Source organism: Paramormyrops kingsleyae, unplaced genomic scaffold (genome assembly GCF_048594095.1).
Source record: "Paramormyrops kingsleyae isolate MSU_618 unplaced genomic scaffold, PKINGS_0.4 ups45, whole genome shotgun sequence".
NCBI classification, from domain to species: Eukaryota; Metazoa; Chordata; class Actinopteri; order Osteoglossiformes; family Mormyridae; genus Paramormyrops; species Paramormyrops kingsleyae.
Window position 1 is genome coordinate 174,600 of NW_027325983.1, and position 19,007 is coordinate 193,606.

The window sequence follows — 19,007 nt, forward strand, 5'->3', positions numbered from 1 at the left end:
CTTCTTGTAGCTCAGGTCTCCACTGGGTGTGTCCTGTCACATTCCAAAGACGTGGGTAATTGGTATCTTTCAATTGCCTTGTGTAGGATTGGGCACTTGCACATGGTGCACCCTGTGGGTGACTGATAATCATCCAGGATACAACGCTGCCTCATTCCCTATAGCAGGGGTCTCCATCTCCAGTCCTGGAGAGCTACTATCCAGAAGTTTTCTATCCTACTTGCTTCTGATGAGTTGACACCTGTTCCTGGTATTTATCCAAAAACAGGTGTGGCTCATCAGAAGTCAGGTTGGATAGAAAACCTACTGGATAGTAGCCCTCCAGGACCGGAGTTGGAGACCTCTGCCCTATACTATCTGCGCTATAGAATAAGCAACTTAAGACAAATATGAGTCTGTCACTGAACCTTAAACAATCTCAGACATATAAAAAGGGTGGACTCCTTCCAGAAATAAGTACGATACCATCACCTTAAACTGACTCGCACAGTATCCGGCTACCCCCATTCTCCATGGCCCTAAGCAATCCTAAAGCAAACCGTACAAGAAAAATCACAAGCTGCAATACAAGAAAATTCAAAAACTTAATTTTATTGCTGTCAGGACACTCTTACCCTAGGAAATGAGGCACATGCATGAAATTGCCACAGCAAAGTAAACATTCTGCCAAAACTACAAAAGAAAAAAAAAAATCTAGGTAATATAAAGGCAGCTATGATCTCAAGTCTATGCAGTAATTTAAACAGCATGCAGACTTTAGGATATCTTGAAATCACAGCAATGATAAACATTACTAATAAACTGTGCTGGTAGTAGGGTCTTGAACAAAAGCACATCTACTTGATCAACACTTGTAACGTCAGTTTGAAACCAAACTTTGGCAAATGGCCAGAGATACCCAAGTGCACTGAGTCAAGGTCAATATTGTCCAGCAACTGTGCACATAAGTTACATTTCTGAAAAATATGCTGTCCTGCATATTTTAAAGACAGGAATGAAAATAAGGGCACAACTGCAAAAGCTCAGTCCCACAAAGCGAAGGGGACTCAATCCCATACTTCGTCGTCGTCATTGGCAGTGGCTGCTGGGCTCTGGGTGATGGGCTGCAGCTTCTCCTCCTTCTGAAACGAACCTCCCTAAAAGACAACAGCCAGTCAGGGCAGGGACTACAGTAGGATTAAGCAGAAAATACTTCACCAGCAGACCATTATAGCCTCTTCCCCACTTGTGTCTCAAACTCACAACATTTACCGGAATCTGAACAAGCATGGAAAGTGCTTAGCATACTTTTCCAGTTCTTATACAGTAACATTATGACACTTGCACGTAGTGTGCATAGTTAAGGATTTTTATTTGGCAGCGAGGACCTTTTCTGAAAAAGGGACCCCAGAAACGACAGGGTAGCCAAAAACAACAGATGTAAATAAAAAAATGTTTCCAAAAAGACAATTGTTTTTACAGCAAACAAACCAGTGTACGATTCCAAAAATAAACTCCAGCATAAACACTCCCCCCACAAATTACAATGACTCCCAAACTGAAGTCTAATGTTCAGAAAAGTGTCTGTGAGGGATCAGCTGCCACCATTCAAGTACAAAGAGAAAAAGGTAACATACTTTGCGTGTATCGACAGAAGCGAAGGCCTTCCCACGTGGATTAAAGCCAGTTGTCCCATGTGCGCTGAATGCTATGTCTTCCAGCCAAGACGGTACTTCCTGCTGGGCCTTAAACAGAAACATGCTCCATCCAATCGTGTTGCAGCGGAACGTAAAACTGCCTGGGCCCAAAATTTAGAATGCATCTCTGGATAGGACAAGGTCCCACTTACCCTGGAGAGGACCTTCACCAGGGAGCGAGCCAGTGGGGTGTCGCACTCGGGGTCGAAGAATGACACCGCTCTGCCCGTGTTCCCACAGCGGCCCGTCCGGCCAATGCGGTGCACGTACTCGTCGATGTTAGTCGGGAGGTCAAAGTTGACCACGTGCTGGACGTGCTCAATGTCCAGACCCCGTGTGGCGACGGAAGTGGCCACCAGGACAGGACATTTCCCGGAGCGGAAGTCACCCAGGGCTTGTTCCCGCTCTCTCCGCTCCCGGTCACTGCGACAAAGACATGACCAGCAGAGTAAGCACATACTAAGCTCTTTGGCCGCCGTCACATTAGGGGGTTTTGTGACCTGCTGATTTTTTAATCAGTCACCAACTCTGGCAATTTAGTAAACTGCTGATTGCGTAATTATGACACGACACAAAAAGTTTTCTGCCTCTGCTCTGTCTGGTTAGTGCTACTGAGGCTGAGTACTTGGCAGCAGGTGTTTCATTTTTAGGTAGTAAGCATGGTAGTAAGCATGCATGGTCAAAGCAGAATCTGGGAGGGAGCCCTGTCAGCTTCAGAGAAGGGGTCCTGTACATTCGTTATATGCATTTATGATGCAGTATGTTAATTTGTTGGGATGCGTTACCACTTTAAAACAATACGAAAAAATTATGGGTATTGCCCATCTCATGGTGAAGAAGTACTTCAGTAATAAAATGCATCAATGACATCACTACAAGTAATATTCTTGCTTTTTCATTAGTAATATCCCTGTGAAAATGCATAAAAATATATTCACCACTTGCTTCTTACACACGACTGACCTCCACCAGTCTAGTCAGGAAGTGATGTTTTGGCAGAAGAAAGATCAGCAAAATAAGTCAACACACAAAAACACAAGACAGAAAATGTGTCATGTAGGAATATCTCATCCACTAAAATGTCTGGTCAGAGCTACTAATGAAAATTCAATTCAAAGCTGAGGATTTAACTTTTTGGTTTTAGACTAATACTTTGAATCTTTCAATAAAATTTTGGGACATGATGAAAGGAACCGGAGCCGGGTTCGTCTATATTTGAGCCCTGCTTTTGTGGTACTTCAGGGCAGCATAATTTGCAGGTAACACTAAAACGGATATCTTTTGTAAAAGTATTTCCGTACTGCTTAGTCTGTTTATCATCTTCAAACACGGCTGCTTCCTCTGGATGCCCTGTTGCATTGTAAATGGCACACAGACACACCCAGGCATCAGATACGTTTTTAAAAATGCCACTAATTTAAAATATAAATTCTTCAAAGCCAAACAAAAGATAGGCAAAGAAATCTAATAGTCAAAGATGGCTTACAGACTTACTATTGAAAATCTGGTACACATTCTGAAACCAAATTGCCAGCGACTAGTCCAGTATGACCAAAAGCTTCAACTGGTAAAGTTATTAGTTGACTAGTCGATTGGGAAGCAAAATTCAAGAAATACGCCCAGTTGGAACCATGAGAAAACCCTGGTGTTTGACAAATCTGCCTACTGCCAGAACCGCACACATGCCAGTCTGACGGATGACAGCAGAATGACTCGGACCATATCAGATCACTTTCTCCAATGAAGCGTTACTAATGTCAGGGACATGTTAAAACCTGTCAACCTTGCTTGCATACAGTAGCAAGGGCGTTCCAGAGTTGTCAGTTTAAACTGAGAGTCTGCAGCTGAATTCTGTAGCTCATTCACCTTTATTCGTGGCAGGTAGAGGTGGATGGTATAAACTATTTCTATACATACAGTATCTCTCTCTCTCACACACACACACACACACACACACACACACACACCATGCTGAACAGTCATGCAGGCTCAGGCTTTGTCACCACCAGCCTGCACCAGCATAATCCAGAAAATGTCAGAGTCCATGCTGCTTAAATGAAGTATTGGCTGACAGTGCTGGGCACATTTAAGAGGACTTGGTTTAAAATAAATTTACAAAAAATGGAACTTCCATCATATGGAATTTGTGATTTAAAAACAGACAAGCAGAAAAAGATAATCTGCAAATTATGTCGGGCAACAGTGGTTGCCACTTGTTCTATAACCTCAGAACAAAACATCCTGCTGTACTTGGTCAATTATTTGCAGTTTGCAGCTTGAATTTATCGATTTCATCGTTTTTCAGAGATGGAACTTACTTGAGAACAGGTTTTGTATCATTTCTATTATTGCAGTTTGCGTTTGCACAATAAATGTTCTTAAAATACCAGTGTACTATGAAATATGTCCGGGTAATACAGTTAAGAGTACAGTAACTGCTATGCAGTTCACACACCAGTGCATTGCCCCTTCAGAAGCACATTGTTCAAATTAAGAAAAACAAATATACAGCAATATATACACCGTTACCAACAGTGCTGCAAATTATAAAGTGATATAAATTTTAGGTTAAACTGCCCAGCCCTAATGGCAGGCATCCAGTTTTGTTCTCAGAACCCCCCCTGACACCCTCCCCATGATTTCCCAGGGGAGAGCCCACTGCTCACAGATCTTTCTGCAGTTTCTACTGGATTTAAAACGCCAATTTTAAACATTCACTGTCTGATACATCTAGAGGAGTCCTGTACAGCACGGTGCTCATAAAACTTTCGTGTGGGGCGCTGTGTTAATGCCCGTAGGACAGGGGACCATGCCAGTGCCAGCCAGAAGCCTGGCACGATACACTTACCCATGAATGCTTGTAGTTGATATGTTCTCCTGACACAGAAATACTGCGATAAAATCCGCTTTTCTCTTCGTCTCTACAAACACCATTGTGCGCTCTGTGCCTAATTTAAAAAAAAAAAACACATTTCTGCCACAACAGAAACCCAAGGCAACCCCACAGCAGTAAGGAATACACCCTCTCTCTTCACAACTAGACCTAACAAAGCAAATAATGGATTTTACCATTTTAGCACCAGAGATATGGCTGCTTGAAGTTATGACTTCAGTCCACGGCTGCGAGACATTTTCAAAGTACTGACAGAATTTTCATCTTATATCCTTATTTTGGGTGTTAAAATTAGGACTGCCAAAGTCTTCTAATGAACACAGTGGAGTGAAAAGCTTGTCATGGCTGCTTTATCTGATCCATGGAACACTGATATAGGTGTAATTTTCTTTTCATTTTTAGACTGATGTATGGAAAAAATACATTTCTATACTGAATAGTAGTACATTTGCCAACAGGGAAGGAAACATAATACTTGCACTTCACTTTGACCATAATGTTTCAATAGAAGTGTTTGCGAAACCTGAAATGCTTCCAACTTCGAACTGAACATTTCACTCACTACTGCCCAACACTACCAGCTGCTGTTTTATCAGAGGAGCAAAAGAATTTCTGAGAGCTTGGTCTTTTTAATCCGCGGGGCGTTATTTTTCAGACACACGTAAGGACAGAAGCCTATGGAGAGGAATGAGTACCGGTTGTGTTCAGCAGCTCCAGAAGCTGACCCCTCTTTGAGAATTGGGAGACCTGAATTAGGTTCTGCTCCACATCACTGCAGGCACCACCGACTTGCCCAACAGCCAGGAAGAGGTAGTCAACCTTAAAGAAGTCGGCAGCAAGCCTACAGGAGAAGAAACAGTCTCGAGGGCATTCCCTTCCCCTGCCAGGAGTAACCCCCCCCCACCCCCGATGCAGGAACTCAAGCACTGCTGAACACGATATTGTACACGCAAGTCTGGGATATCATGTTAAGTTGTATGTTAATTCCCTTCCCCCTCCCCCCCAACGGCCACAATTGTACTTCTGGATGTCATCAGGAAAGGTGGCGCTGAACATGAGGGTCTGCCACTGCTCTTTGGGGGGCATGCCAGGGGAGGACACCAGCCGGCGCATGTCTGGCTCGAATCCCATGTCCAGCATGCGATCGGCCTCATCCAGCACCAAGTAGCGAATCTTGCTCAGTCCCACCTGAGAAGGTCACATCCCCAGAAGCTCAAATCACTATTACTCACAAAGGCAAAATGCATAAAGCCGATCATATTTCCAACAAGCTTGTCTTTAAAATTGGATCTCTGTTTATATGGATCCTTCCGGAGCTGACAACTGCATAAAACTGCATCAAAAACCTATGCTGTATTATTCAGGAACAAAAAGAGGGATTGGATCTACCAAGCTGCTATCCAATTATTTGGTTCATCTATCAGTTTAGTACCTTTCCTTTGCCAATAATGTCCAGCAAGCAGCCAGGAGTGCCACACAGCACATTGCAGCCACGGAACACCTTGCATATGGTGTAGCCTGTGCTGATGCCCCCATAGACGACAGGCCACACGTATGTCCTGTGATGAAATCAGCGCAAAACACAGCAACTTCTGCTTAAGAAACAGGCTTGCTTCAGACGTCCTCTCAGGACAGTCGGCACCAAAAAAATGCTTAACAGACTGAAATCAGGCTCAACTATATCTAGGACTTTAAAATGAAAAGATGATACATGTAGCTGTGGAGGGGGCAGTTGAAGAAATACCCATAGGCAAACTTTCTAGCCTCCAAATTGATTTGGTTGATGAGCTCGCTGGTTGGGGCCCCGATGATGACCTCAGGCTCCTGGATCTTGCTGAAGCGGTTGGCTGCCACCCCGTCTGTCATCAGCTGCTGGAGTATGGGCAGCAGGAAGGCAGCCTAGTGTGGAGAAGGCGTTTAGAAGGTTCCAGATGCATCGGGACCAGATCGGGACCTGGGGGTCCACTCTTCCCTGTCCAAGCCGTTACGACAGAAATCCATGCAATACTCCGCTTGATATTCCTTACAATGTTACCATTTAATGTTGCTCATTATTTGTTACAATTTAAGTGTGTATATATATCTAATCTAAATGACTGTTCAACGACTGCAAACCTGCAATCTCCTTTCAGGATTAATAAAGGATCTATGCACCCAAGCAAAGCTCTTTAAGCTTCTGTCAAAAACAGCTCTCATGTGGGCTGGGTGTGAGCAAGATACCTTAAGCTTGCACTTCCCAAGTTACTGTATATCACTTTCACAACCAATGATTAAGAGCATCTGAAACATTTCTGAATATATATTTATCATCATCAGGGTAGGGAGCATTCCCTCCCACTTTAGGGAGGCAGCCCGTCAATGTTCATCCAGAACGCCAAGTCACTGGAAAACAATGGAACAATGGAAGCCATAATGGTCCCAAGTGGGGGCAGTGACCAACCCAAGCCTGGACACACTGAATCCTTCCTCTAACTTCCTCTAACTCACCGTCTTCCCAGAACCGGTTTGCGCACATGCCATTAAGTCACGTCCCGCCTTGGCGATAGGGATGCTGTACTTCTGGACCGGCGTGGGCTTCACGTAGCCCGATTTCATGACGTTCCTGCTCGATGACTCGCAGAGCGCGGCCTCTTCAAATGACTATCACAGTGATTCAAGCACAAGTTTCAAGCGGAGCAACTGCACTCAAAACAAGCCACAAAATTTACTGGTACAGAAATGAACGTAATAAACAGAAAAAAGTCATTCCAAAGTAATTCAGTGGTCAAACTGTAAATTATGCAATTCAAGTCATATCAGTGGCCAAATGCCTGTGGTCTGGACCAGGGTGAGTAATTGGAAGACAAATGGCAATATACTATTGGAAAAAAGCCGCATTTAAAGGTAAGGTAATAACATTTTAAAATGCTGCCCAACCTCCACAAGAGCACTTACCACAATGGCCGGTGGTGGGTTGTGCCCGCTGATCTCCACCAGCATGTCATTATATGTGTCAAAGTTGATACCCGTTTCATAGTGGGCAAAAATAGAGCTCTCCTCTTCAGGAGGGAGAGGAGGTACATAAATAACCTTTGGACCTGGTAGACAAGGTGAGTCGACAAAACTGGATTAGGAGAAACAGCATATAATTTATCCCAAGAAACAGAGTTCCAGCAATCAAACCACAGTTAGTGGCCTAATGGTTAGGGAAGTGCACTTGTAATTGAAAGATTGCCGATTCGAATCCCCGAACCAGCAAGGTAACACTGCGGTACCCTGAGCAAGGTACTGCCCCCAAGCACTGCTCCCCGGGCACTGAATTAGCTGCCTCCTTCTATGTCAACAGTGACCACCGATCACCAAAATACACCGGCATACGAAATCCATCCATAATTCCAAACCACTTATGACCAGCAGGATCATGGGAAGAATGCAGCAGGCCTGGAACCTATGTCAGGCAGCACAGGGAGGGCAGGGAGTTTACAGGCCCATTCAGATGCCAGTCCTTGGCACACACACTTGCATGCACACACAAAGTTAGCTTAAACAAAGTTAGCTTAAACGCAAATATTTGCACCATGGCTCCACCCAACATGGGGAGAAAGCTTCACAGCCCAGACAGTGGGGGAGCAGGCTCCTAACACCAGAGGGATAAGCAAACAGTGCTACCCACTGAGTAACCTTATCACCGCCTATATCCCAATCCACTTCCAGAAAACACACTTTCTGAGGAATCTACATGGGGAGGGTGAGGGGATGTTAGGTAAAAAAGCAAATATTAAAAATATTTTTTTTAAAAAGACCAATGACAAACCAAACAGAACCTTTTGCATCAGAAAACACTTCCTCATCTCTTCCTCGATATCCTGGTTGGGAAGGAAAAAAAAAAAGTTGTGGTAAAGGAAGGTGGGGAGAGAGAACAGAGGGTGAGTGCGAAAGAGAGAAAGAGACTGACCTCCCCCTCCAGATCTCCCTCTACTGCCTCTTCCTCCACCCTCAAAGGAGCCCCCTGTGATGAGCAACATTTCCTGTCAGCATCCCTTCCAAGTAAAGCAGCCTGCACAAGCTCAGCGCGTGACATATGGTGAAGCACGGCCCTCACAACCGTGAGCAGAGTTCCCAGGAATTTGGATTGTGCAAATTTTGAAATGAAACCAATTTTGCAGTTCGCTTAAGTATAGGTACATTACAATGCTTTCATTTTCACGTATCCCATCTTGCCACCTTTGTTTGAATCACAAGCTTCTCTGTTTTCCTCACAGTGTTGGCCATTTATCCAGTACCTGGGGCATTTCTCGGGCAGTTAAGGGCCAAACAGAGATGTGACTGAAACTGGCGACGTTCCAATTACAGGGCCCGACTTAAAACTGCGTAAACATTTGAAACGAAGAACAGTGCTGGTCAATGGTTGATGCATATATTCATAGCTTTTGAAACTGTACTTCCTGTACAAAATTATACAATAACCCTAGGGTTTAATTTTACAATTTTATATTTAGACAATCACAAATAATATGACAGCAAACGTTAAAAAATAGTCTAAATTTGATTAAAACTGAAGGACACACAGCAGTACCCTGGTTATGAACGAGATTCGTTCTCTATGCATCTTTAAGCTGAATTTGTAGGCAAGTCGGAATATTTTCACAAGTGACAGAGAAATGTGTGATTTCGTTATTACAAACCAATGCATTTCACAGTTCTACCAAATGACAAGGTTTTGAGCACGTACAGCTCAAAGTCAGGCATGCAGCCGTATAGACAAGTAAGCTTAAGTGCCCATTTCTGCATTGCATGACATCCTATTTGAGGCTTCAGGTGGGAAGCCTCTGGCCAGTCAGATATCGGTAATTATTTAACTGCCTGGGAGAGCTGAAAACAAGGCCTGGATTTGGAACCAAGTGCCAGATTTGAAGAGCCCTGCTGTATATCACATGGACTTCACGTGCAACCTCAAAATTACCTGAGGGGGCACTGCTGAACCCTCCTCTGCTGCCACCACGTGACCCCCCACCTCCTGCAGAGCACAACAACAAAACGCACAGATGACTAAGGCTTCCATCAATTTACTACACTGCAGGCTCACTTTACAAGCTGAAAGCTATGCATTAGGACTTAATTGATGCCATTAAAAACCATCACTGCCTACGAAAGGAGGAAGACGAAAGTGAAACTGGGGCTGGAGAACTTGCCTCGACCTCTGGCTCTTCCCCCATATCCACCTGGAGCACCACCCCAGGAGCTGTCCTCATTACCTGAGGAGCGACACTGAGGTTCACATCAGAAGCCAAAAGGAGCAAAATAACATGAAAGAGGCACGCTTGTCATTTCGCCACAACAAACATCTGGCCCTGGATCCTAGTAGCATTCCTGCCACGCACCAATAAACATTTGAGAGGCTGCTTACAGGAAACCACGTGACCTGCACCAGACAGGTTACGCTGGCTGACTCATTATAAGAACATAAGAACATAAGAAATTTACAAACGAGAGGAGGCCATTCGGCCCATCAAGCTCGTTTGGGGAGAACTTAGCTAATAGCTCAGAGTTGTTAAAATCTTATCTAGCTCTGATTTAAAGGAACCCATGGTTTTAGCTTCCACTACACTAGCAGGAAGACTATTCCATACTCTAACTACACGCTGTGTAAAGAAGTGCTTCCTCAAATTTGTTTTAAAATGTTCTCCCATTAATTTCCACTTATGGCCACGAGTTCTAGTATTTAGACTAATATTGAAATAGTCATTTGGCTGAACAGCATCCAGACCCGTTAGAATCTTATAGACCTGAATCATATCCCCCCTTAGTCTCCTTTGCTCAAGGCTGAACAGATGCTTCCTATCAGTTAGCCAGTTTTTGATCCAAGCTGCCACAGTTCCTAAAATCCCTGTAGCTTTAAGCTTTAGCAAGAGCCGTTTGTGGGGGACAACATCAAAGGCCTTCTGGAAATCTAAGTAAATCACATCATAGGCCTTTTTGTGATCAATTTCACTTGTAGCTTCCTCAAAGAACTCAAGTAGATTCGTTAAGCAGGATCTACCTCTCCTAAATCCATGTTGGCTATCCTTTATAATGTTATTTGCATCTAGGTAATCTACCATTTTCACTTGAATTATAGCTTCCATTATTTTTCCAGTAATGCTAGTTAAACTGATTGGCCTATAGTTTGCTGGATTACTTCTATCCCCTTTTTTGAATATGGGTGTTATATTAGCATGCTTCCAATCTGACGGTACCACACCCGCAGATAACGATTTCTGGAATATTAAAGTTAAAGGTTGGCTAATAATATCCCTCATCTCTTTTAAGACTATAGGTAAGATGCCATCAGGCCCCTGCGATTTATTTATTTTGAGTTTAGCTAGGCTTAGTATCACATAAACCTCAGTTATACATATATTGGTCATAGACGATGCTGTATTCGTATTAATTGGTGGTAAGTTACTTGTGTTCTCTATTGTGAACACCCTTGAAAAATAATCATTAAACTCATTTACCATATCAATTTCGTTATCAATTATAAGTCCCTTACTATCCTGCAAATTAGTAATTTCAGCTTTTAGTGCTCTCTTGGAGTTAAAATATTGGAAGAAACCTTTACTGTCATGCTTAGCCTCCAATGCAATTTTTCTTTCTACATCCCTCTTTGATAGCCTAATGTCATTTTTTAACTCTGCCTGTAGACTTAGATACTCCTGCTTGATTTTGAAATCATTAGTTATTTTCCAATTGTGGAACAGAGCCCTTTTCCTCCTGACTTTATTCTTAATTTCCTTAGTAAACCACCTTGGTTGTCGTTTCCTAGATTTAGTTTTGCTGGAAACAGGTATGAAGTCCTCTTGCACTTGCAACAATGTGCTTTTAAAAAATTCCCATGCCTCTTCAACTGTTTTGCTATTTAACTCTGTCCAGTTTACGGTTTCTAATTTCCGTCTCATACCATTAAAGTTAGCCTTCCTAACATTGTATACTTTTAATTTAAGACTTTGCTCTTCGGACACTAAAATTAACCTCGAATTTAACCATGTTATGATCACTACCGTACAATGGGTCTAAAACCTCTAATTTTCCAATCCTATCCTGGTTATTACAGAAAACTAGATCAAGAAGGGCTTCTCCCCTGGTAGGAGTATTAACAAACTGAGTAAAAAAACAATTCTGTACTAATTCCACCATCTCAAGTTCATTTACTGTACAGAAGAGCCAGAGACTGTGTCCCACTGTATCCCAGGTAAATTAAAATCACCCATAACCACCACATCATTTTTATTACTCATAATCCTGATATCATCATATAATATTCTGCTTTCCTCTACAGCTACATTAGGTGCCCTATAACAAACCCCGACAATTAGGCCATTTGAATCTTTAGCATCAAGTTTTATCCATACAGCTTCTGAATTTTTATTTTTATCAGTGAGATCCCTTGCCTGCAAGTTTTCTTTTACGTATACTGCAACACCACCTCCCTTCTTGCCTATCCGGTCCATACCATTATTCCATATCTACATCACCATCTTTTTAACAGGAACCCAATTACAGGAATAGCACCATTATTAGGTTCCAGCACTTCAACTCCCTTTAAGACGGCAAAGCCAGGTCACAGTAAACTGGATGTCTGGGAAATTGGGGTGTGTGTTTAAGTGCTTTCTGCTGGTGTAAATTCCTACCTTTATGTTTTGGCACCTGGTTTGAAATCATTGCATATGCCACTAGTCAACTAACAGACTTTCAGTTTGCAAAAGTAGAAATCCCACAAATCTTTCCATAAAAATACATCTACGAACTATTATAGCTACTTAAAAAGTAACCCTTAATGTTAGCACATGACTGTAAATTTAATCATTTAAAAAACACTGGATGCAGAGTGTATAATACAACATGCGTGAATCTGCTGCAATAAGCGAATAAAACTATTACTGCACTTACCATTATTTTCACCATCTCCATCACAACTGTCCTCATTGTACACTTGAGGTCCTTTTCCTCCAAAAGATTTAGCATTATCCAAATATTCCAGAAATTTAGGTTACCCATTACATTCATAGGTTAGCTCAGAGATAGACAGGAAAGCAAGATGAACATATGATCATAAACTCTAGGCTTTGTACACTGGCAGTTTTAAATCAATAATCAGTATAGAGAGAGAACAGAAAGAGCCAGTAAAAATCCCAAAATGTATTAGTCCAATCAAGAAATAAAGCTTATTTCCACAATGGGAAAACATCATGTATACATAAGTTTAACACTTCAATTGCTTACATAACGAAGATTTTTTTTTTATTATTATTATTTGGCTATGGGTACATCAGAAACAAATCCCTTTAATCAACTGAAAATCTTCCCCAAAACTCTCAAATGTTAACTTTCACTAATGTTTCTTAGCAGTTATATTTAAAAAAATTAAGAGAGAGAACCTGAGGCACTGGAGCCCCTGTACCCTCCACCTCCTCCCCTCGAGCCCCTACCTGTAAAAAAACAAAAGGGGGGGGGGAGGCTTTCAGCAAGTGATTCTGTACTTCTGAAATCCAGGGGCAACATGCTGTAAATAAAATATAATCCCCCGTTCATCCTAAAAGACCCTCACCACTGCCCCTTCCACTCCCGCCAAAGCTGCCTCCAGAACTGTTCCAAGAACTGCTTTCACTGCCTGAACACACAACAGCAACATGTAAGAAAAAGAACAAACAACAACCTTGAGTGGAAGGTCCTACATTAAATAACTACACATTATAGAAAAACAGCAATGCCCAAGTAAGCACTTTGCCTTTGGAACGCAAGTTTGTACATGATTCTTTTCAAAAGTCAAAATCCATGTTATCCACACGGGTTGTAGAGTTTGCATTCATCCACCAATAGCTGTACATCATCTCTTTGAAAACAAAGTATTCCACCGATACTGCAGACATGGATACACAAAAAGCACAATGACCCACCGTTAAGGCTCCCATGACTTTTACTCTGGTAATCACCACTGTTCCATGAGCTTATGGGAGCTGCAAGGGAATACGAAAGGGAAAAGCATAAGGATCAGCTTTTAGGCAAACTCAGCTCACCTGCATCGCATTAAGTACTGAACTCTTGGCACTTCCAACCCAGTAACCTTAATAGGACAAGGTCTCAAATAAAGAGTCATAAGGGACATACGCTTGGATCCCAAATAAGATGAGCACCCAAGGTGGTACCATTCAATTAAAGTGCAGATCTTCATTGAAAAGTCTTCACACTCACATAGAGCAGGAGCCCTACAGATCACACAACGTCAGCTGTGTGTATTTCCTTTAAGCACCAAGCAGGTCCATGGTGCCCAACCCTTCATTTCACACCAAATGCTGCAAGGCCCCTTAACCCTCTGGAGTCAGCGATCCCGCCGGCGGGATCGGACAGAAATTTCGCCAAACCGTTTAAATAACACTGCGAGTTTTTGTCATATACACATTTAAAAAACACCCTCAGAAACCTTGGATGGTCTACTTTTCAAATATATATAGGCAGAAACTAAATATATTCGTACAGCTTCGTGATACAAATAGAAAGAACAAGAGTGACTGACTTAAGCGTCTGCGTCTCGAAGCAGCTCTGATCGGCCACTCACTTGCAAATCGCGCTATTCGCATGATAACATGATAAATCGACAGTTAGTATTGGGTAAACAAATACGTGAATACGCCCATTGTGATTGAAATAAACAAGAGCACATGTCTGGGTAGTGTTTACACTGATCGGCTACAATATAGCACACGGATACGTCGCTGCCGCTGAAGCTTTGTGCCAGTGTTGCCACTTTCAGCAGCGAATCTCACACCTGTGTTCATGGCTCAGTGGGCTAAGCTTGTATGCCTGTAATTATACGGTCACCAGTTCAAATCCAGCCTATTGAGAAAGTGAATAGCGATCTTCAGCTAAGAGCAGTACTATACACCCCCGATGCAGGTAAAACAAAGAAAGGTGACATGGTTTATTTTTTGCCGATTTAACCTAATTTTAAAAACTTTAATACTTCTGACAATGAGACTTTTGAAAAGAAGACAGATTAGGGATTTAGTCAGTGTTTTTTTCATGATTCTACATAATGATTTCAGCGAGATATAAACTGAAATACACAAGAAAGATATGCGGTTGACAATGCCCTCGTCCCCAAAGCGTTAATAATAGTGAATTATTTTATTTCTGTTAACTCTGCATAGGCACTGCATCTTATTTATATGGTCACAATTTTTCATTTTTCATTCCATCTATCAATAAACTGGGAAAAGGATCTTATTGTTGCTACTTTTCTTGCGTTTCAAACTACCTTTCCAAGGTTATGGGTGTGGGGTGCAGTGACATTCCAGACTGATGGGCCATTGACAGTATGCAAACTACTACAGGTGTGAGGACACCTATCTCATCAATATTCATTGTGCAGGCCACTGACTTTGAGGAAAAAGAGTGTCACTCTAAAGTTCTAACACTTTAGTAATCAAACTACATAAAATTTCAGAATGTCACTTTCACCTATGTGTAGCCAACCCCTGGGTCTATAAGCTTCAGAGCTCAAAAGTCTTGGCTAGAAATGTCTATAATGTGATTTTTTACAATTTCTGAAAACAGGTTTTTGGAAAGCATATGTTTAAAGTTGATTTTAACAAAAAACAGAATAAATATTCTAAGTGGTGTCAGATTATTTGTGCCGAGTTTGTGCTGAATAAAAGCAAATGTAACACTTTGGGATAAATGTTTTTTAGATAGGTGAAATATTTTAAAATGTCAAGGCATGTTCTCACTTACACTCTAGGTGCAACTTAGACACATCGTCAGTGTTGTATCCTGGGTTCATTGGGTGTTTCGGGTCTCACAACAGACACCCCCGCCCAGGTGACCCAGCCGGGGTTGATCAGGCCCCGGCTTGTGTCTAAGTGGCCTGTGTAGCCCACGGATCCCCCCGCTTGATCCACAGCCATCTTGACGCCTTTTCTGCTGCGTCAGAGATGTTTCTAATGGCTTTCTTGTTCTGCAACCCTTTCACTCCCAACAACTTGAGTGCCCTGATGAGAGACTGGCCGACGAAGCCTCTACACCCGACCTCAATGGGGTTGACTCGGATTCTCCATCCTGCGCTCCGACATTCGCCTGCCAGCTCCTCATACTTGGCCCTTTTCCTCTCAAAGGCCTCCTCCATCCGGTCTTCCCAGGGAACAGTCAGCTCCAGTAGGACCACTTGACTCGTTGTTTCAGAGACCAGGACTATGTCTGGCCTGAGTGTGGTCACTACGATGTTCTCTGGGAACTTGAGCTGTCTCCCTAGGTCGACCTTCAGCTGCCAGTCCTGAGCTGTTGCCAGCAGCCCCCCTGCCTGGCTCCGGTGCTGTTGTGGCTTCTCCCCAGCACTAACAAAAGCAATGGGCTGCCATGTTGGTTGTTGGTACTTACTGCTGGAGATCCCTGTACTGATGACCTCAGCGATGACCCGCAGCACTTGATCATGGCGCCAGCGGTAACGCCCGTCTCCAAGTGCCCGGGGGCAGCAGCTCAGAATGTGCTCCAGTGATCCGGCTTTCTGGCAGAGAGGGCATAACGGAGTCTCGGCTAAGCCCCAGCGGAAGAGGTTGGACGGGCTTGGGAGTACATCATACACTGACTGTATGAGGAACTTGATCCGGTGTGGCTCAGATCTCCATAGCTCTGTCCACGAAATCTTTCGGTCAGCTGCCTCTTCCCATCGAGTCCATGCACCCTGCTGTAACATCCCTACTGTCCTACTGCAGTGGGCTTCCTCCACCCCTGCTCGGATCTCCTCCTGAATCAGCTGTCGCCTTTCCTTTCCCTGGGACTTACTATAGAGAGGTCTTGGATTGCTCCCTAGGCCTGCCCGTCCGACTGCCACTGTTCCCACCAACTCACTATGTCGCAGCTGTGCCTCAGCCTGATGTCAGACTACCCCGAAAGTGGCTGAGAGGCCTCAGACTCCAGAGGGTTAAAGTTTCCAAACAAGCACCCATGACAACCTGACTGGTGAAATAGGTGGGCAGTGAAGCGCCTGATAGCAGCACTAGCTTCATTCAGACCTGACCTGAAGAGTCAAGGAATGGGAACGACTTAACTCTGCACCTACCATTATTTACAATGTTGCCTCCAGAAGTGTCCTGCAAGGAAAACAGGATCAAAGCATAAGAACTATGCATTTTCAATACAGTTGCGAACGTATTGTTTTTTACAATATATATCAACGAGCTCAGATGCCTTTGCACACCTGGTTGTCTTCTTCCCAATCCTCCATGGTTTCACCAACTGTGCTGTGGGAAACAAAGATGAGTGTTAAGAGAAATATGTAATCTAAGATATCTAGAGGTTTTTTACAACCTCAAACAAACCTATTTACAGTAAATTTTGCTTAGCGGACAAAAATTCACACACGGAGCGGTTAAACCCACATCCATCACTCTAAATTAAAAAATGTTATACTAACTGTTAATAAATGTGAAAGTACTCGATTTACACGATGCCCGAGGCGCTGGTTTAGATAAAACCTTTGCACACCAAAATATCTAACCAGCACAAAGCGCAGAAACGCTGTGGTTCCGCTAACCTCCTCAAGGTCTGTTTTATAACTGGCAGCTATCTTGCAAAATTAAGCTTCCACCCATGGCCTGAACTCAAATGAGTCCGGTAAATCAGCCAACGACCCACGGGACACAAGTTAGCCAAGCCGGCGCCTGGCCTGGTCCATCCACACCTCGGTAACAAACCAGGGCGAAAAGGAGGTATTTGAGCGGTAGGGCAACAAAAAGCAACTCAGACAGAAACTGCACTCAAATCCCTTTTTCTAAATAATTAATATTTGACATTTTACCAGTAATACTAGGGACATAAACAAGGGACAGCCTGAGGATGTCCTTTGGAGGGCCAGCTCAATTTCCTTTATTGGGTACATTCTTAGGATGACCATGTTACTGACGTGCTGCTGTGGCCAACAGGTTACCCCATACTGTGGTCTGTGTGGATCCCAATGTCTCAGTGCAGTGATGGGGACACTGTACTGTAAAGTGTTGCCGTCCTTCAGATAGACATAAAACCGAGGTCCTGACTGTCCCAGGTTATAAAAGATCCCTGGGCATCTTTCCAAACAGTAGGGTTGGTACCCTGATGTTCTGGCTAAAATTGCCCACTGTTGCCTTATCAAATGTTACCTAAGGTGGCTTATCAAATCTGGCCTCCTAATCATCCCCTTTATCTAACTGGTAAATTCTCTCCTGCTCCTTCACCACCTTAGCTACTGTGTGGTGAGCGTAATGGGGCAGAACGGCTGATGTCACATCATCCAGGTGGGTGCTACACAGTGGAGGTGGCTGAAGTGGCTCCCTATTGCATCTATAAAGCACTTTGGGTGTCTATAGTTCTATATAATGTAACTTTCATTCATTCTTTCATGAAAAGTAATGAAATCCTTCAAAAACAATTCATTATGACAGCTTGCTGGAATAGCATTTAAATAGATATAATTTTGTCTTAAGTATTTCTCTGTTTATTAATGTTCCATTAGGATGTCCAGAGGACAGCCACAGGATATCCTTCAGCTTTGACCTTCTTTGAAAATTTTTTTAAAAATTCGTTGAAATATATATTTTTATTGTAAGAACATTAGAAATTTTCTTTAAGTTTCTAATTTAACAAATGGCATTAAGAAAAATACAACATAAATATTAAGACAACACATTTTAAAGGTCTTCTTGTGAACATTTCATTCTGAGTCATCAGTATCGATGGCCGGATATTGCTTCCTTACTTCAGAACCTGTGCCCTGTAACAAAAGCATTTATGGAATGTTTGATCCCAATCCATTGATTACTTCATTACTGCTAATTAAAACTGTCAGCACAGGCGATAGATATCTCCTCCACTCTTCCTAGAAAATTCATAGCGATACCGTTAGCTCGTTCTGACAGGAATTTTAAATGTTGATTTAATCGGTTTAATACCAATGACACTAAAAAATAATGTAGGATTACGCCTAAATGTGTTTCAACCCATCGTATTTTATCACTTTATACACGTTAATATGATACTTAGAGGATTTTATTAAAGTTTTATGCACAAAGAAGAGTGTCGCGTCTTACCCGTGACAGTGCTTTGAACTGCGCGTGAGGGTGAGCGAGGGAGCGCGAGCCGCAAAAAGCGTCTCCATGGCATCAAGTACAAAAACGCAGCTGGCCTAAGTTTGAATCTGACTGCAATTCACTAGCATGTAGCATGCAATTCACTCGACAGCCATGCATATCCAGTCAGTTTTTATATATTTATAAATACTGTTCCTGCGGGCTGTCATAATAAATTGTTTCTGAAAGATTTCTTTATTTTTCATAGTGGCACAGAAGAACGGGCTTCACTCCACTGTAAAAACTGTGATTGGGGTTAATTATTATCTAATAGGAGAGTAATAGTAATTATTACTCAGTAAAAACGTGTATGTGTCGTTTTAA

At 42.8% G+C, this 19,007-nt stretch overlaps 1 protein-coding gene across 12 annotated transcripts; it reads right to left on the reverse strand.

Moving 5' to 3' along the window:
* Positions 1 to 571: 571 nt before the first annotated feature.
* LOC140586369 (probable ATP-dependent RNA helicase DDX4) lies at positions 572 to 18,727 on the reverse strand. 12 transcript variants are annotated; one of them, XM_072708214.1, is made up of 22 exons: positions 18,645 to 18,727; positions 18,314 to 18,328; positions 16,781 to 16,823; positions 16,643 to 16,673; positions 13,485 to 13,544; positions 13,136 to 13,198; positions 12,966 to 13,016; positions 12,478 to 12,528; positions 9,741 to 9,803; positions 9,512 to 9,565; positions 8,504 to 8,557; positions 8,373 to 8,414; positions 7,504 to 7,646; positions 7,057 to 7,209; positions 6,314 to 6,468; positions 6,002 to 6,128; positions 5,591 to 5,757; positions 5,265 to 5,410; positions 4,525 to 4,624; positions 1,829 to 2,099; positions 1,617 to 1,724; positions 572 to 1,136 (listed from the first exon to the last, which is right to left on the reverse strand). In XM_072708214.1, exons 1-22 carry the CDS (start codon positions 18,710 to 18,712, stop codon positions 1,047 to 1,049), a joined length of 2,055 nt encoding a protein of 684 aa, XP_072564315.1. In that variant the 5' UTR covers positions 18,713 to 18,727; the 3' UTR covers positions 572 to 1,046. The 12 variants fall into 12 exon arrangements, with proteins under 12 accessions (XP_072564315.1, XP_072564314.1, XP_072564316.1 ...); XM_072708213.1 differs by having other exon boundaries at positions 12,478 to 12,534; XM_072708215.1 differs by lacking the exon at positions 18,314 to 18,328 and having other exon boundaries at positions 12,478 to 12,534.
* Positions 18,728 to 19,007: the final 280 nt, after the last annotated feature.